Source organism: Melospiza georgiana, chromosome 1 (assembly GCF_028018845.1).
Source record: "Melospiza georgiana isolate bMelGeo1 chromosome 1, bMelGeo1.pri, whole genome shotgun sequence".
In the NCBI taxonomy this organism is placed as follows: Eukaryota; Metazoa; Chordata; class Aves; order Passeriformes; family Passerellidae; genus Melospiza; species Melospiza georgiana.
This window is the reverse complement of record NC_080430.1, coordinates 22,001,360-22,024,172: the sequence shown is the minus strand read 5'-3', so window position 1 is coordinate 22,024,172 and position 22,813 is coordinate 22,001,360. Positions and strand designations below refer to the sequence as shown.

At 40.4% G+C, this 22,813-nt stretch overlaps 1 protein-coding gene across 1 annotated transcript in view; it reads right to left on the bottom strand.

The window, feature by feature from the left end:
* Window positions 1-22,813, bottom strand: part of NMT2 (N-myristoyltransferase 2) — a 36,969-nt gene that overhangs the window by 5,159 nt on the left and 8,997 nt on the right. The window contains exons 3-10 of the mRNA XM_058032959.1: window positions 18,166-18,310; window positions 14,027-14,145; window positions 13,838-13,929; window positions 13,615-13,731; window positions 12,892-13,062; window positions 11,613-11,721; window positions 8,024-8,194; window positions 5,681-5,848 (exon numbers count right to left, since the gene is read on the bottom strand). Of these exons, the coding sequence (XP_057888942.1) occupies window positions 5,681-5,848; window positions 8,024-8,194; window positions 11,613-11,721; window positions 12,892-13,062; window positions 13,615-13,731; window positions 13,838-13,929; window positions 14,027-14,145; window positions 18,166-18,310 (1,092 nt within the window). The remainder of the gene's footprint in view (window positions 1-5,680; window positions 5,849-8,023; window positions 8,195-11,612; window positions 11,722-12,891; window positions 13,063-13,614; window positions 13,732-13,837; window positions 13,930-14,026; window positions 14,146-18,165; window positions 18,311-22,813) is intronic.

Here is a 22,813-nt window from a genome sequence, read left to right as displayed (position 1 = left end):
GTGGCATACGGTATCCAAGAGACTTAGGCTAATTAAAAGGAAAAAATACAATGGAATAAATCTTGCCTTTTAATTAGGTACACACATGAAGACATTTCTCAATAAAAACTAAAGTATAATGCACATCTGTGCTTGACGATTAGCTCCAAAAGGGTATAAATTTTAAAGCCATTTTCAGGGCCCAATGTCTAAAGAGTCCCTAAAACATTTTCCATTATTTTACCCTTAGAGACATGCATTTTTTACAGTCACATACAGTGTTTTGACACATATGGCCTATTCCAGTTGCAGCTGCATAAATACAGTTACTGTGTTTTTCAGCAATTGATCATTCTGTTAATGATAAACATACCTTTGTGATTTAGTCCTTTTCTGAAATGCCATTCTCTTTAGAACTCAAATCTTTCATGTGTTTCTCCCTCCCTTACTTGTGCACCCTCTGCCAACTCCTCTTTTCATAAACCTCCCAAATTCACCACTAAAAGACATTTTTTGTCTCAGAAGAGGCATGCAGCCAAATCAGTCTCAAGAGTTTTTCCTCCATCAACACATACTCAAATCCTTTCTCCTCACTGGGAACTCTTAGCAAGCAACTTGAAGCCCAGGGCTGGTATGCCATTGCAGCAATAATCATCACATATGGAGAGCTGAATTTGCTCAGGGGTGAGGATATAAAATCCATTTATTTGCAATTTACTACAAGGGACTCTGACCTAAGCTCCTGGAGTCTTAACAGCACAAAGGTACCAGCAGGACATGATACACTTTTAAGACAAAAGGTACAAAACAAAAATGCTCAATTACTTAAGCACAATCAGATGGGGTAGGGAACATTCTTTACTCAGTAAAAAAAAAAAAAAAAAAGATTTTTTTTTCTTTTAAATGAGCATCCCATATTAGGAAAAAGAGGGTTTGAAGAAAAAGAGCAGTTAAGCTCTTCCTCAGGACTATTTAAAAGAAAGTTACAAAGCACAGACAGTGAGTTTAGTAAAGCATCCTGCTACTTTACACAAAGATCATTGTGTGCAGATGACACCATGCTAAGTTAAATGTGCTGTGAAAAACAGAAATAAGACAAATGAGGTGACAGTATTTGACATTTGGTATTGAAAGTAAATTTTGAAATATTCCAAGTAAGTAAGTAACAGTAACAGCACGAAGGCTGCCTGTCTCAGAAGGCAGGAAGGGATGTGGGCGACAATAGAGACACACTCTAGATACAAGCACATTAAGGTGTGCAATTAAACACTCCAACAAAACTCTACAGATGTAGTTTTCATTCAGTATCTAAATATCAGCAGATTAGTTTCAGGTTAGGATCTTCTGAGAGTGATGAAAAGGTTTCTGTTTCAAGGTACTTTCCCCACAGCTCTGACAGATCACTTAATCTGACTCAGAAGAGAATTTCTTGTCTATGTTCTAGATCTAGAAACTCTGTGTCAGTTTCCACAATAAAATATGCAGTGTTTAGAGGGGTTATCCTGAAGCAAAATCTCACTCACTCTCCATGCAGAATGCATAGAATCTAAGTTAATAATTCCAAATTTCGGGTTTTACTTTGAAGGTCAGGTGTTTTGTCAGGTCAGTTTGGTAACTGCCAAACTAATTCTAAAAAAAATTTATATAGTGTGATATGAAGATAAAAATGAACATTAGCTGGCATGCAAACCCTTAAAGCAATTTGCTGAACTTGCTGGAGTTAAAGTACAGAAAGGAGACTGTGGTGGAGACTGTCCCCAGACAAGGGCCAAACACCCACACAGCCTTTGCTTTACTGCTCTCCCACAGGATGGGGAGAAAATAGAAGGAAGGTAAGATGTCTTGTGAATTGAAATAATGACAGTTTAACAGAGAAGGCAAAAGCTGAAGGCACAAGGGAAGCAAAAAGCAGAATACATTCACTACTTCCCACTGCCAGACAGATGTCAAAGCACTTCCTGGGAAGCAAGATCTCAGCATGCATAATGATTGTTAGGGAACATAAATGCTAATGCTGGAAGCATCCTCCCTTCCTCCTCCTTTCCTTCAGCCTTGATTGTGGAGCAGAGTGGAACATCTCTTTGGTCAGCTGGGGTCACCTGTCCTGTGATAGGTGTGTCCATGTCCCCTCCCAACTTCTTGTCCACCCTCAGCCTTCTCACTGCAGGGGACAGAGAAAGCCTTGAGGCTGTGCAAGCACTGCTCAGCAACAACCAAAACACTGGTGTGTGATCAACCCTGCTTCAGTGACAAAGTGCAGCACCATATGGCTGCAAGGAACAAAGTTAACTCCATCCCAGCCAGACTCACTGTGTTTGTCAACAATTCCTGTGAACAGGATGCATTATCATCTCTGTTGCCTTAGCTCTCCTCATGGAAAACTCAACTGCCAGATCTACAACTATAATTAGGCATCTAATGATGCATTACAGGCACAGCAGGTACTTAAGAAATCCACAGGCGTCTAAATCCCAGTATTGCAAGGGATATAGGATGATCTGCTCAAAAGGAAAGAGCTGCATGTGTCATTGAGAGAGAAATGTATGCAGGGGAAGGTGCAAAGCCTTGGGGTCAGACCATGGAACTGCACCCTCACCTGTCCCACCATGGCCTAGAGAACGGCCAGACACAGAGCCCAGAGAACAGCCAGACACACAGCCTAGAGAATGGCCAGACACACAGCCCAGAGAATGGCCAGACACACAGCCTAGAGAACGGCCAGACACACAGCCCAGAGAACGGCCAGACACACAGCACAGAGAACGGCCAGACACACAGCACAGAGAATGGCCAGACACACAGCCTAGAGAACAGCCAGACACACAGCCTAGAGAACGGCCAGACACACAGCCTAGAGAACGGCCAGACACACAGCACAGAGAATGGCCAGACACACAGCACAGAGAATGGCCAGACACACAGCCCAGAGAATGGCCAGACACACAGCCCAGAGAACGGCCAGACACACAGCACAGAGAACGGCCAGACACACAGCCTAGAGAATGGCCAGACACACAGCACAGAGAATGGCCAGACACACAGCCTAGAGAATGGCCAGACACACAGCCCAGAGAACAGCCAGACACACAGCACAGAGAATGGCCAGACACACAGCCTAGAGAATGGCCAGACACACAGCCCAGAGAATGGCCAGACACACAGCCTAGAGAACAGCCAGACACACAGCCTAGAGAATGGCCAGACACACAGCACAGAGAACGGCCAGACACACAGCACAGAGAACGGCCAGACACACAGCCCCGAGAACGGCCAGACACACAGCACAGAGAACGGCCAGACACACAGCCTAGAGAATGGCCAGACACACAGCCCAGAGAATGGCCAGACACACAGCCCAGAGAACGGCCAGACACACAGCACAGAGAACGGCCAGACACACAGCACAGAGAACGGCCAGACACACAGCCTAGAGAATGGCCAGACACACAGCCTAGAGAATGGCCAGACACACAGCACAGAGAACAGCCAGACACACAGCCTAGAGAATGGCCAGACACACAGCCTAGAGAATGGCCAGACACACAGCACAGAGAACGGCCAGACACACAGCCCAGAGAATGGCCAGACACACAGCCTAGAGAATGGCCAGACACACAGCACAGAGAATGGCCAGACACACAGCCTAGAGAACAGCCAGACACACAGCCCAGAGAACAGCCAGACACACAGCACAGAGAACGGCCAGACACACAGCCTAGAGAACGGCCAGACACACAGCACAGAGAACGGCCAGACACACAGCCTAGAGAATGGCCAGACACACAGCACAGAGAATGGCCAGACACACAGCCCAGAGAACGGCCAGACACACAGCCTAGAGAATGGCCAGACACACAGCCTAGAGAATGGCCAGACACACAGCACAGAGAATGGCCAGACACACAGCCTAGAGAATGGCCAGACACACAGCACAGAGAACGGCCAGACACACAGCACAGAGAACGGCCAGACACACAGCCTAGAGAACAGCCAGACACACAGCACAGAGAATGGCCAGACACACAGCCCAGAGAATGGCCAGACACACAGCCCAGAGAACAGCCAGACACACAGCACAGAGAATGGCCAGACACACAGCCCAGAGAATGGCCAGACACACAGCACAGAGAACAGCCAGACACACAGCACAGAGAATGGCCAGACACACAGCACAGAGAATGGCCAGACACACAGCCCAGAGAATGGCCAGACACACAGCCTAGAGAATGGCCAGACACACAGCCTAAAGAATGGCCAGACACACAGCCTAGAGAACAGCCAGACACACAGCCTAGAGAATGGCCAGTCACACAGCCTAGAGAACAGCCAGACACACAGCACAGAGAACGGCCAGACACACAGCCTAGAGAATGGCCAGACACACAGCCCAGAGAATGGCCAGACACACAGCACAGAGAACAGCCAGACACACAGCCTAGAGAATGGCCAGACACACAGCTCCCTGTGCCACACTTCTAACCCAGACTAACACTTTTCCAACCTTGACTTTTAAGAATAATTACCAGTATTTTTAGCCACTTCTGAAAATTATACTGCCTTCTCAAAGTCTGTCTCTGAACTTCCTTTTGGATCATTCTGGAGCCTGAATAACCATATTTCCAATAACTATCCAGGGGTTTTCCCTGACAAACAGTTACTGAACTGCTTCTAGGTTAATAAGCCTCAGCAAGCAGTTCCCATCACAGATGGCAGCTCAGCTGCAGTACTCCATGAACATGGCTGGGACAGACAGGCTGAAGATTCTGTGGCTGCTTTGATGCAGCCTGAAGTCTGAACAGATACAGCCTCTGCAGACCATCACTGGCTTCATCCAGAACCAGCACAGGAACCTCTGTGGCAGGTGCAGGCAGCTCAGAGCATGGCCTGCCAGGCACTCCCCAGGAGGCTCTAACAGCACCAGCAGGGCAGGAAGGAGGAGCAGAGAACATTCCTGTGCCTGCAGCCTGCTGGGAATGGTGGCAGAGTGGGTGCTACGGACCACAGGAAGCTTGTTCAGTGCTTTGAAGCACCCAGGGCAAACAGGTCTGTGCAAATTCAGAGTGCTGGCATGCACTGCACTTCCATGAAACCACAGTCACTAAGAGCTGACAGACAGCTTTTCATTTGACAGTACTAAACTCTCAAAATTCTTCTGTTTAAGAACTTCATTTATAGTCTTTTCCCTTCCATTCAATCAAACATCTATCAGTATAACTCCATACCTAAGGGTATGCTTAAAAGCTACACTATGACATCATCTACAGAGCTTTACATGGAGCATTGGTAACATGATAAATCTCACATAAATAAATTTCTAAAATTTTTAGGAACAAAAAATAATCTAAAAAAGCAAAATGTTTTTGATAGTGCTTATTAATTCATCACCAAGGGAAATTATTTTAGTGATACTTTTCATTCCTCTGATACTTGGTGACTATTGTCATCAGTGTGCTCTTGGGTGTATCCACAGTTCAAGCTAATGAAAATACTTTATTAATTTGTCATTCCCCAGCATCACTCAGAGTAAAAGGAAAAACAAGCACACTGCTTTATATTTTGATATATATATTGTATATGTCTCATCAACTGCACTCTGTGCTGTAAATGCACTAGCATGGATACATTACTCCAGTTCTTACCTTGCCAGTATTCCTAGGAGTACTTTTGTGAATGAAGCAGAAAAAACCAACCTACAACTTACCAATTTAGCTATAATGAGTGCATCATTCATTAAGTCCAACAGGGGAGTCTCTGTATGAATATTGTAAAAGGAATAGGCAGCTTTGAGGCTTTTATGAACAGGATGATGCATCACTGTTGAAGGTAATGTGTAGAAACTGAGGAAATCTGTTAAAATACCATTTGAACCCTATAAAAAACCAAAACAAAAAAGTCCATTAATAAGTAATCAGTTACTGATTAGGCTGATGTGACAGTTCTACAGAAAGCAATAAATGCAGCAAGGTTTGTGTACTGTAAGTACTATGGCATAGCAGCTACTCTTAGCTACGAGGAAACAAACATTTAGATTTTTCTAGTCTATTACACCACTAACATTCTGACAAACAATTGTCAAAGCAGTAGTTTTCTATGGGCAAAGCTAAAAAAGCACACTTCCACTGAAAGTATCCAAGTTTTTTTCTGACTGAACTAATTTTTAATGAAATATTCTTAAAATATTATGGATATTTTAAAAACCTGATGACATTCACATCAAAGAATATTTTTCTCGTCTTTCTAAAAACAGAGAAAAAATATACTGTGCTGGTATACAAAAGATATTAATAAAAACTCCCCAGAGTATCTCCAAGAAAATAAGGTAAAGGAGACACACAAATACTTCTTCTTGCTTGTTTGCTTTACTTTTGAATGACTAGTAACCACTAATTAGAGTTTAATGAAGGACCTCAGATGGCTCCTTAAATTAATAGTACTTCTACAGTAAAATGTAAAACAGTTGAACATACCACATGCAAAAAAGCTTTTGTCTTAGAGCAGGTACAGATTCTGTAGTAGAGTAATACTAACTACAAGGAACAGAAAAGTTATTGAGTCACTCACTAAATTCAGTAAGGATGACAAAAATATTAATTCATAAATTATACAGAGTATTTTAAGGTCTTAGATCTGCACATTACAAAGACAACTTAAAAGTCTGACAGGAGCTTCTCCAGGTCACACTGGTCTTAAAAAGATTTTAAGCACTAACAAATCTACATTTTGTATAGTAAAAAACTAGTCCAAAAACAGCATAAAACAAGTGAAGACTATGCTGTTTAGTTAATGCCACATTCATGCTAATCCTGGTGCTTGTGAGCTCTCCTGTAGGCTTCAACTCACAAAGCAAGCCAAAAACCAACTCAGGGAGCTGGGCAGAGGGCAGGGAGAAGAGGGAGTGGAGAAAGAAGGTGGGACTCTAAATTAGACCATGGAAAAGTCCAGTGAGCACTAGACTCACTACAAAGCAGAAAGCTAAGTCTGGACAATAAAAAGTGATGAGCAGGACCACTCATCTCCAGCAAGTCTAGGTTCCCTAATTCAGCTGAGGCTCCTGCACAAATTCAGTTTACAGTGTGGGAACACTGAGCTTCACAACCTAGGGCTTTTCTGAGGAGAATGCTTAGGGATGTTAGTCCTGATCATTTTAAAATAACATTATCACTTTAAGCAAAGTAATACACTGTCTAAATATGTTGTCTAGAACTGATTTTGTATGGACTCAAAGAGAAGGGTGTATATTTCCACTAACTTTAGTGAACCTAATCCAAACATGTCTGGGACATTTGCAATTCAAATGCACTCCTATTCCTGCACTCCTTATTTTGAGAGAAGCATTATGACCAACTCTCTGGAGGGTGGGGGTGGTAGATGTGTATGTATGTATATATATATATATATATATATATATATATACTAATTCATACACATACGTATACATGTTCTTTTACTGGAAAAAACCACACTTTACCAGTGTGTAAAAGAAAGCAAACCATCAAAAAAACATAATTCCCCCAGCAGGTAGGTGCCTCTAAAATTAGTTTTTTTAAAACAGAATTTTGTAATGGTGTTTGGCAGAAACGTGTACACCTGGGAGAATGACAGCCAATCCAAACCAAATCCTTATCTCAGTCATGGCATCATTTTTCCTTTTTTCTAGAAAAGGAGGTTTGAAGACCACTGCTTAGTATCATGTCATACCTCTGTAAAAAAGAATCAAGAAATGCAGGTGGAAAAGTTGATCTTAAAATATGTAGGGCTCTTGTCAAGATAGTGATGTTTTGATACTTCAGAATTCTTCTTTAAGATATTCTATTATAGGAGCACTGAGTTTATCACAGGCAAACATTTTCTTATTAAGAGAATGTAATACAAAGAACAAAACTTGTACTCATGGTATCAAATTCTACCTATAACACACATATTTCATATTGGCAGCATTTCAAAAACTTGATGCTGATCTGAACTACTGTCTGGCACTCTGAGTGCAGAGTGCTCTGAACTACTGAGGGACACTCACATTAATATATGTTAGTGCATATTTTACCTCTACCACATAAGTGTCAATAATATGATCCCGAGGCAGGAACCAGTGAGCCACCTCTTCTTCATCCATCACAGGAGCGAGATTAAACTGTTTCAAGTAAGTATTGATTAATTCTTGTACTGCTTTAGTATCTTTTTGTTCCATTGGTCTCAAACCTGAAGTCTTTGTGGCCTTAGTGAAAAAAAAGAAAAATAAATGTTAGGATGTTAAAAGGAAAACTGCACACACAGCAAAGGCTGAAAGTAGGTTGCAGAGTCACTCCACTTGCTATAATGCATTCATTATTAGCCTACTTTATCCCAGCCACCTAATTCATTATGCTATTTTACAAACGGCTTTCAATCAGAATTCCCTCTCTTCTAATTATTGGGCCAGTCTGGGCCACTTCAATCTTTTAATTTCATTATTGAAACAGCTTCATTTCTCCAGAGAAAGACACCATCACCAACTGCCTACACTTTGTGCAGTTTGTATTTTTTTTTTTTTAGGTCAATCTATTTCTTATCTTCTTCTAAACTACATGGGGCCCAGACACTGAAACAAAACAAAGAAACTTGCATATCAGAAGTTATCTCAAGACAACAACATGCAATTCAAACTTTGGGGAATTACAGTTAAAATATGCATCAATGCATCAGCTGATAAGGTTTAATTATAAATTATTTAACAAAAAAGATTCTACCTATTTTTTAGCACTTGTAAACTTCCTTGCTAACAACCTTCTGTACAGGCACAATTGCTATTCTGGTAACAAGAAAGCTTCTCCTAACTTACAGCTGCCTGAAATTAAAAACCTATTTTAACAAATATTTTTCTGACTTTAAACATCAGAAAAGGAAAGAATTACTTTCTAGTATTATGCAATTATTGTTTAAACAAGCAAAAGTGATTAAAGTTTTCTTCCCATCTTTTGCCAGACTTCCTGGATAATTCCTTTTGGGGAGGCTAATGCTTGCTGTCTTCAGTGCTGATTTATGGTGCCTCATCTGTGTGAGCCACACACTTGGGCATGTACCACATTAATCACAGCAAAGTTGATGGCAGGAGCAGCCAGGTAGAGACTTGATTACTGGAAGCCTGCAATGAGTGTAGCTGATTATGCTTTGCCCAAAAGGCATTATTCTGGGGGAGATGTTTATTCCTGCACTCTGGGAGTCAGCAGCCAGATGAGAAATCAAGGCACATTTTGCCCCAGCTCTAGCCTGTGTATTACATTTCAGTCTTCCTGCTTTTCCAGGCAGGCTGGGACTATGTTTTGACTCCACAACAGCACATCATCTGTATTTTTAAATGCCCTCATTCCAGAAGGGTGTACACTTGACATATGGGAAGGATGGAGGAAAACCAGCTGGGGTGGAAGATTTTTTCCCCCCAGTAATGCTCAGAATCACCACCAGTAAGTGACTATTTGCAATCCCAGAGGTGAGGGGAAGTGTACAGAACTGTGCTAAAATTTGTTTCTCTGGGCACGTAATCATGTGACTGTCCAGCATCAGGATCTCAGCTGGTCAGGAAAAGACAACAGAGACAAACATATTCCTGTCCTGACTCTAAATACTGACAAATTTTACTTCTTCCAGAAAACTCCTTGCTCAAGAGTTTAAACACTTAGGAAAGAAACACTTTTAATTTTTGTATCTATAGGTACATGGACAGCCTTTAGGGAGGGTGATATTTATTAATTACAGTATTTATTACACCTGAAAACATTTTTAATTCAGGTTGTTCAAGTGATTAGGAATGATTAATTCTCTTAAAGGGAGATGAGCTCCTAGTGGCAATGATATTCCAAGGACATTAAGAAAAGAGGTTAAAATGCAGAAAGTGTTTGGTGCTGAGGGACAGGACAGCATGAACTGAAAGGACAAATTTGTTTGACAGTAGTGTTTATAACTGCCTGAAACTGAGGAGAAAAACCTTCAACATCACTTAATCCCCTTCTCAGGAAAAAAAAAAAAGCCCTCCAAATAAGCCCAAAGCACAAGATCTAAAGAGAAAACATCAGAACAAAGATTAAATCTTTATTTTCCACTGAGAAGCTCCCAAATCCAACCTAAAAATAACAAATTCTGAGATGTATGAACTCCTACATCACTTAGTTTCAAAAGCTGATTTTGAGAACACCTATCTTCTATTTGCATTTCTATGTGCATGTTTGCCTTAGCTATATTTTATGGCTGAGATAATGATATAATGATATATTAGTTACTTTCCATAATTCACTTCTCTGTTGAAACTTGGTTTTATGATAAAGGAAAATGATCAGGATACAACTGCTATTTCTCTATGATTCTCTGTAGTTACACCTTTGGTACCACAAGTAAGATCCTTATGTTTTAATCACTTCCTCAGTTTCCATAAGCAATGTTACTAGAGCTGCCACCAAAACCTACACTTGAAAATGTATATTGCACTCTTCAGACTGTTAAAAATACCTTCAGGATTTGATGGAAGCTATATTTAGCTGCCCAAGATGAAAACCCAATTAATTTGGTTATAAGTGCTGCCCTGCACACAAGGGAGAAGCTGCGTGCGCAGCGCAGGCGGCAGCAGGCGGAGCAGGAAACGAGGCTCTCCCGCAGCAGCAGGAGCACGGATCAGGCCATGGCACGTGCTTTACTCCAAGGGCTGCTCAGCCTGCTGCTCACGTATCTGCAGCATCAACTCAAATACAGCAACAGACACAATTCTCCAAAACCAGATCAATCATTATAAATACTGTGAGTGAGGAAAAAAGGTATTGTTTTTAACTACAAGAGAGGGTTTGTTTAAATAAAGAGAGGTTTATGATAAGGTACAGGTAAGGGATACTCTGCAATCTCTTCAAAAAAGGTTACTTTTACAAGCAAATAAATTGTTTCCAGCCATAAAGCTCAGACTAAATTCTACAGGCTATTAATTACAGCAATGAGATTTTTTAATAGTACATAGCATTTACAGTGACTTGCCCTGTCATGGAAATGCACCCTAAGCCTTTTTGCAAGCTTAACTATTAGCTGAAAATATGAGAAAAAAAATTTACTAACCTAGCTATGCCAGAATACTTGGTTTTTACTAGACCATGCAAACTAACAGTGCACAACATTCTGAAGTGGCTTTTACTGAGCCTGCTCAATGCAGAAGAACAACACTCTCTGACAGTACAGGAAAAAATGTGAATTAGAGTGGAATCAACAATACAATTGTATCAGCCAAGTTGCTGATGGACTTCTCTGAGAATGTTATGACATGAACTGTTGATTTTCTGTTCCAGTAATCTCTTATCAGATTAAACATACCGAGAATAGTCTTATGCATCTTCAACTCAATCCCACATGTTTGTGAAGCCAAGCTTTCTGGGTTTTTTTTTCCCTTTGTTTAAGGATTTTAGGTTAAAATTTGTATTTTCTCCATAGAAATCCAGATTTCCAGCAATAGTCTCTTCTGTTTAGTATAGCCCTTAAGGTCCTTTTTATCAACCAGAGATTATTTTTTAATGTCCTGCATGCACTGCCTTTACACAGAAAAGCCTGTGCTGTCAGAGACAGATGGAAGGTTATTTTGGGCCTCAAAATAACTGCGGGGATTCTCTAGAAGTCATACTGCTTACATCAGGAAGTCTGTAGAGCTTCATTGTTCTTTGTAGAGTCATGTTTCTACTCAAATGTGAAAATTTCACCTCCACCAATTTTCTGGGATTTAGTGATCGATGCCAATACCTGGAAATACAACCAAATCACAAATTTAAATAGTATTTTAAGTGTCAGTGTCACCTGCATCCACTGCCCTGTTTTCTTGCTTCCTCCTTTTCAACTCTCCAAATTTGTTTCTAAGCAAGCCTGTACTACATCTATAAGAAGGCTGATTAACAAAAAAAATTTAAAAAATAAGGAAAAGCTACATCCAAGTAATAAGTTTTACAACAAGCCTGCTATCACAGTATTTTCAATCTGAGCAAATGCTTTTTGATACAGAATGAATAAGCACAGGGCTAAACATTTTAGCATTTGTCACAGCCCTGAAAAACTCACCATATATACATAGCAACATGTATTTTCTTGTGCAGACTGGACCCTCTGCTCATGTCTGAGCATTTTTTTTGAAGGAGCTTTCCCCTTCCTGGGAGGTCATTGTGCAACAGAGCATCTCTGGTTATTCTAACACAGCAAAGCTTTTTATTTCCCACCCTCATCATTCCTTACGGAAACGTACAGGATCTTTGGTGTTGATAGGTACAAAACAATTTCAAATCAAAAGGAACTCTGTCCTCCAGAAGTCTAAACAGCTGGACTAAAAGTGCAGGAACTGAACTTTGCCAAGTAGAAATAAAATCCATTCCAAGCAAATGAAATTATATTTGACTGTAACTCCTCCCACATGGTAGCGTTCCTGTACTTATCACGTGCTAGTGCTAATAAAGTCCTCCTTTGTCCAGGAATGATGAAAGTATTTCAAAAAAGCAAATCATACAATTACCAGAAATGCTCTGCCATGTCTGGCAAGCAACCAGGTTAACAGGGAAGTGTCCCAGTAAAGACATAGGCCACTTAAAAACCACAGGTATACAATGTTGTCATTGCTAGCACGGCTGCCACCAGAAGGTCAACAGAAACATCTGTTAGTCTATTTAAAGTATGCTAAACAAACCACAAATTAAATTTTAGTCCAAGAAGCTGTTTTATCCAAGGCACTGGGAGGAAAGGGGGATAAAAAACCCCAACACCAAAAAAAACCAACATAACAAACATTCAGGCCTTCAGGTTAGTCAAGGCCACGACATTTAATAGCTTTGAATTTTATGCTTTTACTATTTTTAGACAATTACATTAAATGTTCTAAAAAATGACTGTTATAGGAGCCAATAATATTAAGAACATCACCTAGGTTACCTGCAAGTGGCCACAGGTTTGGGAAGTACCACCCCAGCAGTGTAAACAGCCTGAAAAATTCCTTCCAAGTTTACTCTTCTGGTTATTTCCCGAATCAATACAGGTGCCACCCGTTTGGACCTCAGTTTCTTATGGACACACAGAAAATTGATTTCTACCATTTTCTTCACACTAAAAAGACATTAAGTAGTGGAAAAATTAAAGAGAGTTACACACTGCATGTTTTCATTTTTATAATTACAATTTTCCATATTGACAAAAGAATTTGAAGTAAAATAAACTTGCCTGTGACAAAGTACATCTGCAATGAACACTAATCTGTGCCTATGTGACTGCAATGACAAACTGCAATATGCAAGCTATCCCTAAGAGGTTTGCAATACTCCTTTACCAGAGCTCTATCAAGACTTAAATGATTCCTTTACTTTAGGAAGCAGTATAGCATCCAAGCAATGCTATGTGGAGTCACAAAGCTTTATGTTTGTCAGTGGATGAAGACTTGGCCAAGAAGCCCAGCTGATCAACCAGAAATGCTTTTCAGCAGGGCCAGAGAATTGTATGACATTATCTGTGTCATCCATCACTAAGAAAATTCCTTAAATAAATGTTGGTGCTCTTCACCTTGTTCTCTCTTTTTAAGTTTTCTATAGCAATGGATGCCAGTTTAAGGTTTGTTTTGTGGCATTATTCTTTAACAAATACAAAAGTACTGGTGCATTTTACCTGTCATAAATACGAATATTTGCAGGGATGGCACTTATGAATCCTACCAGCTTTTTGTTTGAAGACACTCTAACCCCGCAGTGCCACTGTGGTAACCAGCCCGGAGGACGCAGTGCCCTAGAATTGATGACAGAAATAATTACAAATTACTGCCTAAGAAGATGTAATAAAAACACCCTTCACTGCACTCCAGCCAGAACAAAATGTGGAACTTGCTACTCACCACAGAAGAAATTCAGGTGAATAATCAAACCTAAACATATTATCATCATCTTCTACGTAATTCTCATTTAATAGTGTGTATAACTCCTTCAGCTGAAAACATACACAAAAAAAATCCAAAGACTTATCCACATATCAATCAGAAAAAACTTGAATTACTTTAGATACATATAAAAATTGTTCTACTTACAACTTCAGCATTGCTAAGATCCAATGTGTCCCACATAAAACCTTGTGGCAAAGAATATGGCTCTAGGCGGACATTGTCCTTATCTGGTTCAATTGCACCATGTGAAGTTATAACTTCATCTTTTGAAGGAGGAGGGAAAAAGAAAAAAAAAAAACAAAAAACTGTTACATTGCTAGCTTTCCTGATAGTTCTGTAACTACATTTAATTCACATCGTGTATTTCCTCATAATTATGTAAATGGAACAAGAAGCTTTTAAAAAATGCTGAAAAAAATTAGTATTATTAGTTTATACTACTTCTCATTCTCATAGAGCACTTTCAGACTAATGACTGTCTCATCATAATATTTAGACACATGCACAGAACCACTCCATCTCAATTGATACACTGCATTTTATAACACAAGAGACAACAACTTATCCACATACACACAACATTTAGCCAGCCTTGAGCTCCACAGCCTCATCATGAGAATATGTACTCACAGATAACAAGCTATGGCTCAGATCCTGTTTACTGCTGACTTGAACAGACCTGAACTCAACAGGATTACTGAGGAGCAGTGACATAGCAAACTGAGGGCATTTCAGAGATACTGTTGGCATATGAAATGTATTCCTAAAATCCTACTTGAAGGCATTCTTTCTTCTCCTCCTTTACTTTACAGTCCTCAGCATACACTAATAAGCTGCAGCTGTTCCTCTTCTAAGGTGCAGCATCTACTAAATCATAGAATCATTTAGATTGGAAAAGACCTGTAAGAGCAGTCCAATCACTAACCTTACACTGCCAAGCCCACCACTAAACCACGTTCCTAGCCATCATATTTACATATCTTTTCAATACCTCCAGGGATGGTGACCCCACTACTTCCCAAGGGAGCCTCCTCCAATTCTCAGCCATCCTTCAGTGAACAGATTTTTCCTAACATCCCATCTAAATCTCCCCTGGCACAGCTCCCCTTGAGGTAGTTTCCCCTTGTCCTAGCACTTGTTAGCTGTGAGAAGAGGCTGACCCCCACCTGGCCACAACCTCATTTCAGGCAGTTCTAGAGTGATAAGGTCTCCCCTGAGCCTCCTTTTCTCCAGACTAAACAACCCCAGCTCCCTCAGCCACTCCCCATCAGACTTGTGTTCCAGACCCTTCACCAGTTTTGTTGTCCCCCCCTGGACTCAGTCCAGCACCTCAATGTCTTTCTCGTAGCATTGTCCTTTAAGTCAGATTTCACTGTCAGGCTTTGGACCTCCTGATTTTCTCACTGCATAACCCTCAGCATCCTTGCAGTCCCTTTAGCGGTACATCTCTGCAGTCCCTTTGGTGGTGCATCTCTGCATCCATCCTTGGGCCTGCTCTAAGATCTCAGGAGCTCCCAGTAAGCCTTGACCAAACCAGCTGAGCAGTGAAATGTCCCTTGACTGTTAACAGGAGCTCCTGTACAGTAAAGGTGGGAGTGACACTGACTGTATCAGGATCATCATTTGCCTGAACAAGGTGGGGAACAAGGGATAATCAGTTATTCCCTAATAACCAGCTATTCCCTGACAGCCTTGGAACCCCATTTACCTGAACTGTAGCCCAAGTGCCATGGTACCATTGTTACTGGATGGGATTTTTCAACTTGTCTTTTTCAAAAAGCAGTTACCAATGGGGGCTACCATGAGGAAGGAAACTTACTGATGATTAAAGCCAATTATCTGACAATCCTATGAAAAATTGGTCCTAAATGAGGCCCTTTACAGTGTCCTGGACCACAGAGGGCTGCACCAGCTCCTCCCTCTGAGAGGGATCTCTTGCATACCCTCAAGGCTGTGATGCTCTGAAGACCTGCCAAGCATGAGGCCTGCACTGACACCCTCCACTCCTCAAAGCAGCCCCTGCCTGCTGAGAAATGCAAGGGACTCAATCTATGTCACTGGGCTCAAGGGGAATTTTTAACAGGCACCTTTGAACACAGTAGCATGTAAACAACTCTGTGCCTGTGTGCAACGTGAGTTGAGTATAGCAGGAATGCTGTTATCTAGAATCTATAATTAAGTCACTCTTACAATTGTAGTAAATCCTACGTACGTTGAAGTCCCAATGAGAACAATGGCTAGTGATTGTGAGACTTCTGCCAGATGTTTAAAGAATATTTCATTTGCCTCTTCATCCTGGCTCAGAGGTCTAGAACGGACTCACACCCAGGTATCTGCCCTGTTGGTCTTCCCCCTGATTCTTACCCATAAAGTCTCAACCTTATCGCTAGCCATCACCAAACTAGACAGTCAATTTTCCTTTGAGTACGAATTTTTCCACATGATGCACAATCCTGACTAATAGTTATGGCCTGCCATCCAATTTGGAAGGTCATAATTATTAGCATTTTTAAGCAAACTCTGAAAAGTACCAACAGCCCAAATATTACTGCCACTAAATGGCAGATCTGGCATAACTAAAGGACCTATTGCTAATAATTTTAACTTGACGGCGAGAGGATTCTGAAGTGAGTTTAAGGCAAAGATCCTGACAACATTTTATTGAATTGATAAAATATTTTTTCCACCTAAACACATAAAGCATATCAACTAGTGATGACTTCCCAATCTGTTCATTCAGCAGATAAAGAAATGCCTAAAAAATCTGTGGGATTAAGAAGAAATTCATAGAGACTGTTGGACAAAACCTCACTGACCAAATTCAATGAAACATATTTCTACTGAGCAACACTAACAAATCATTTTCTGAGCCACTGTATGGGCCTTTTTAGACTGGCAAGTGACAGACTCTCCCCTGTAAGTGCTGTAAGATACATTGATTAGCCTGAACTGAACTCCTGCACTACTGCACAGACACCTGAACTAGCTCTGGAAAACCTTGACTATGGCCAGAGCCTTTTCTGATTTACCCTTTAACTGATTTTGGCTAGGGTCTTTCTCCACTTAGGCTGGATTGCTGGTGATGATTACTACCATTACTTTATGCAGGTATTTGGACAGAGTTTGTACAGAGAAAAGCCATGGCAGGTCAGTTCAATTCAATCCAATCCAGAGGAAAATCCTGTATCCAGGGGCTCTGCTCTGGACTTCTCTATGCAAGAAAAGTCAGGAAGAAATGAGACTGATGCAGATTAAGCGATAGCCATGGATTAATGTGAAAAGCTGCCTGTGGAGAGAGAGTGAGCAGAGTGCTCCTGTGCTTTAGACTCTAACTTATTTCTGCTTATTCTGTATCAGTCTCCAGTGCAATGGAGAGAAACCTGCAGGACAGAGCAGCACCAGCTACTGTGCTGAGAATTTACCTGAGGGGACCCCAAGCTATGTTCACACTGAAAAGCTGTAAATGCTTCTCTTGAAGATAATGAAAGCAGAAAAAGAAGGTTCAGAAAGCAACACAGAAAACACAAGATAGTCAGCAACTACTTCCTCCAACAATGAGATTTACCAACTACGCTATCAGGGATCAGATCAATATAAAAATAATTTGTCAAATTCATTATAAATTTAAAGGCAAGGAGAGATTACCTCATTATCTCACTTGGAATCAAGAACAGAGAGTAGAATCTGAGAAAGCATGTCTTCAAGGTAGTGTACATTGTGGAGGAGAACATGAACACACAGCAAAGAAAGAGGCTGTGTATCAGACAAGTGCCACTATCTACTTAAAGCTGTATGAAAACAGTGCAGCCTATGGCAGGAGAGTCATTGCTTCTGTGATAGCAAATCCATTTATTGAAAAAAAATTAAGGAAATACAAATAAACAAACAAAACAAATACAACTAATAAAAAAATTAAAGTTTACTCTTTGTCACCACTTTAGAGTTCTTACTTCTCCTAAAGTGAAAAAGACTTCTATGTTCTATTGTTCAATATTTCAGACCTAAAACACACAAAAGAATGCTATTTCAATAGCATTTCCCATTTTTCCAGAGGACATCAGAATGAGACTTATTAACACTGTATCTTGCACATTATCTGTGGGGAAGACAACCACTTCCCTGGAAAACATCACGAACTGCACATAAACTACACAGAAGACAAAGGATCCCTACCACACAGAGTCCAACTTTTTAGCTATTTTAGAGAACATGTCACAGAGCTAGCACAACATTTCTTTAATGATCATAAGACAGCTCTTTCACACAGTTCCAGTTAAACTTACTAAGTTTAGGAACAGGTTGTGTATCCCAAAACTGGTATTTACGTTTGGCAGCCTCATCAATATTCTTTGCTGGGCCTTGGCATGCAGAGAGCAGCTCCATTGCTCTCTGGATGTCTTGAAGCTTCTGCATTGGAATGGCTGGATTCTGCACAAACAGACAAACAGAACAGGAACCTTATTGAGTACATTTACTTTGTGAATAGCTGTACAAAGATGTTCTTTTACTGTTACCTATTCTTACAGGTACTCTTCTCATCATGGTTAGTTTAGGTATGTTTGTAGACAGGAGGGTGGAAAAAGGTGGGCAACAAATCAACAAAATAATTGTCAGCAGTACTTGCACTGAACCAAAAAACATGAACATTTTAAACACAAATACAGCAGCATTAAGACAGGATACTATATCACAATAAAAAATGCTTACAAAAAAGGGTCAGTTTAGGTATTAAACAATAAAGGCACCATTGGTACACATGGAGTTTTTGGATCACTCTGAGAAAATGTAACAGGAATAAGAATTTTTCCTGCAAAGGACAGCGGAATAATGGTAACAGGCCTCTAAATCTAAAGGGATTTTTCCCTCTCTTTTTAAATCTCTTTGTTTTGTTATCTTCCTAGTGGTAAGTCCTGTTCTGAGGCATACCAATAGCATGCTTGTGCTCAGGTTTCCTTAGACTGCAGTGCAATAATGCATCTGAAAAAGTCTCAAATGTACTGGAAAATTTTAAGCAATTCTGCACAGAGATTTCAAGCCAGACTGTTTTGGTTTTTTTTAACTGAATAGCAAAGGACTACAATTTCCATATTTCACTTTCTTTCTAGGATTCATAAGTTGAAAATTCACCATAAAATAAATGTAATAATGAAGCTTAATAATGAAGCTTAAATTGATCAGCCTCTAGTATCCTCAATCACAAAAAGAGCAAAACTTTGTGTCTGGAGCTCAAGCAGCCCATCATTTGCTATTTACAATAAACACATTCATTATCTAATTTAATGAAACAAAATGCCTAATGTTCAAGTATTGCATATTTCACATGCAAGTGTGCCTTAAACACCTGTCAGCTGAGTAACTGTGAATTAACATGTTTATACACTTTAGAACAACACTGTTCCAGCCTAAAAAGCCTACTTTATTCTAGATCAGGATAACAGAGACATAAATTACTAATGCCACTAGATAAATTCTGAAGTCTCATCAGTACATCATGAAATCATACATAAATGCTGACACACTGTAATTTATTCTGTATATTTATTTAAAGTCTATAATATGTCTTCTACATTAAAAAAGCAGAAAATAAAAAAAAAAGTTCCTAAGAAAGATCTTACTACCATAAAGGTAAGTAACCCATTAATGTTCAGGTACTAAATAGATCATGGATAGGGACATCAGGGGCAATTCCTTTCACTTCAAAACACCCAGACATCAGCCTGACTAAGAAGTTTACTTTTAACACTTTTTGTTCTCCTTCAATAGAAAGCAAAGAAAACCTGCACAGAACTTCACATGAATTAGAAAAACAAAACCCAGCTCTTTTGTTTAATTTCAGTTTAGGGCAAATATCTCTTCACAGCAAAGACAGCCCTGTCGTGCAGTGGGGCTGAGGTAGGAAATGGTGGTTTTGCCTCAGTTTTGTTGATGACCTCAGGCCTTGGATGTCCCTGTGCACTGCAGCAGTCTGAGAGAAAGTCAGGGACTGTTGAGCAAACTAATCATGCATAGGTCCCTGAAAACAGACCAAATGCATGTAAGGATGCTAAGGGAGCTGGCTGATGTTAGTGCAACTAACATCTACTAAGTTTAAAATAGCAATTGGTGGAAGTTTCCTATAAATGGATTAAGGGAAATGTCACCCCTGTTTTCAAGAATGCAAGGGGGAGGACTCAGGGGTCAACACTGTTTAATGATCTGGATTTGACAAAGAGTACTTTCTCTGCAAGTGCACAGATGATACCTAGAAGAAGAATTTCTAGAATTGTTGATATGCTGAACCACAGAGCAGCTATTCAAAGCTACTCTGACAAGCTGGAAAAAGAAACTTAATCAAGTTTGACAAAGGCAATTACAAAGTCCTCCATCTGGGATAGAAAAAGCCCATGCAAAGCCAGCATGGACTGGCTAGGAAGCCGCTTGCAGAAAAAAACTTGGAGGTTCAGGTGGGCAGAGCCAGCAGACTGCTGGCCAGCAAAGGACAGCTGCATACTAGGCAGTAGCAGTGAGATGGCCAGGAAGTGTTCCCCTTTATCAGGCATCCCTGAGGTCACACCTTGCAGTCTGGGGTTCTCCATTACAAGGAGAACATTGACAGACTGCTACGAGTTCTCTGAGGCCACCAAGATAAATGGGGGCTGAGGCATATCACACACAAGGAGAAGAGGATGAGAGACCTCGATTTGCTCAGCCTTAAGAATAGAAGTTTGAGGGAGTAGGAGAAATCTTATTACTGCCCAATGGGAGGGTATAAAGAAAGCTGAGCCAAATCTTTTCAGAGGAACAGAGTGATAGGACAAGAAGCAAAGGAGACAAGTTGCAAACCAGAAAAATCCCTTTAGATATAAGGAATTACTTTTTTTTTTTAATTGAAAGCTGTAGTCAAACACTGGAATAAGTTACCCACTAAGATTGTGGAGTCTCCATCCTTGGAGACCAAGCAACCTGATCTAGCTGGCCTTGCTCTAAGCAGCAGGTTGGTCAAAAAACCTTCAGATGGCCCTTCCAATCTATTATCCTGTGACTAGGTTGTGTAGGCCACCAGTGGCTAGAATAATGACAGATGAGACTGCAGATATGGCAAGCTTTCTTTGTGTCAGTGTGGACAGGCCACGTCACTGGAACTTGTAATAGGGAGAGATGGAAGTCTTGTGAGATGGGCAGTGAAGTGTCCTCAAGGTCACTGTAAGCAACAATGCTAACAATCCTTTACTGCCATGATTGCACTCACACCAAAGTTCAAAAGGTCTGCTATCACTACCACCACATATGAGGAAGGCAGAAGCCAAGGAGACTCACTGTTCTGCTTTACTCATCTCCAGACTGACAGATCTGTTTACAAACTCACATGACCTCAAAATCCTTTTTCAAAATCCTTTTCAATGAGCCCCACTGAGTTCTGCCTGATGATCTTGCACACAGTCTCTTACAGGTAAGGTCTACAATGTCATTCTCCCCTAAAATATATTCTTTTCAACCAAGAGCAAGCAAACACTAGAAGCCTGTTTTCTGTATTAAATTTTATATAGCACATGAATACAAAATTTAAGTATTACTTGAGTAGCAGACAAAATAAATATACTTTTCCACACAGATCCAGATCAGCAGTCTAAGATGCTTTCAAAAAATCTGTACCAGAATAGTTGTCTAAGACAGACCTGCAACACAGCAGCGAAGGCACAATAACCCCCCAGGCAATGTTGATGCATTTGTAACTAGAGAAAAGTGAAAGCCATAAAAGAAGAGTAAAGTGGTTTAGCTGCCTAGAGCTTGAAAGAAAATCTTATATAAGAACTTCTTTATGCCAATAAAATAGAAAATTCTGTGAGTTACTAATGAACCGACTAAACTTGTGTCAGTAAAATAATCATGAACAGTGCCACTCTAAGCACACAACTTGGAACAAGGCTAGGCTTCCACATTTGCACCACACATTACATCAGAGAAATGGTGTGCAAGACTGCAAGGTGCAGGACTAAAGTCTTGCACACAAAAGCAAAAAGCTATAAAGTAGCTTTCTTTTAATGTAATTAGAGGCAACACATGGAACAATAACCTTGTCGGCAGAAAATCAAGAAACTCATAGGATACTGTAGCAATGAACTATGCCTTTATGTTAACACAAAAATTTACCTCATGCCAGTTATAAGAGTGTGAGGTTACTTGTGCATCATTTGCCAACAGCATTCCTGTATTAGCAGTTCATGACATGTTTTACAGAAAGACAGTATCAAAACACGTGGCAAAGCACTTAAGATCTCTCTACATATTATAAAGTGTCCCCTGTGCCAAATGTGACCATGCAAAGCAATCAGGGTAACATGGAAAAGATCTAAAGGGACAACACAAAAATCTATCACTATGCTAATGAGCCAGAACATAATCTTTTCCCCCTAAAATAATTAGTTGCTAGCCTCAATGTACTTGACAAATCTTACAGGACAAAGACTCCTGTTGGTATAATGGTGTAAAATTCTCCACAATAATCAGATAAAGCAAATATAACTACCTCAATATGCTCAACAGTCCATAAACTTTCTTAGTTTTACAAACTTTAGTTCTTGCACTCAGATTTCTCTTGGGATAAAACCTGTATGTTAAAAAGGCACCACACCATGTTATTCACTTCTCATTCAGAACATGACAGACAAAAGCACACACAGACAATGCTATTTTATCAGAAAATCCACAAGGACTGTACATTCCCACAAGCAATTTTGCATTCTTAATTATAGTGGAGGCTTTCTGAAAGCAAAATTTTTCTTCAGCCCTTATCTCCATATTTAAGATTAATGCATTTTATGTACAAATACATGTTGCTTGCTTGCCCTAAAGAGACTCTGGTTAGCACAGCAGCCCCACCTTCCCTCCTGCTGCTGCTGCTTCATGCTGCACAAGTGACCAAAACTGCACTACGCCAAGTTAGATGGTGGC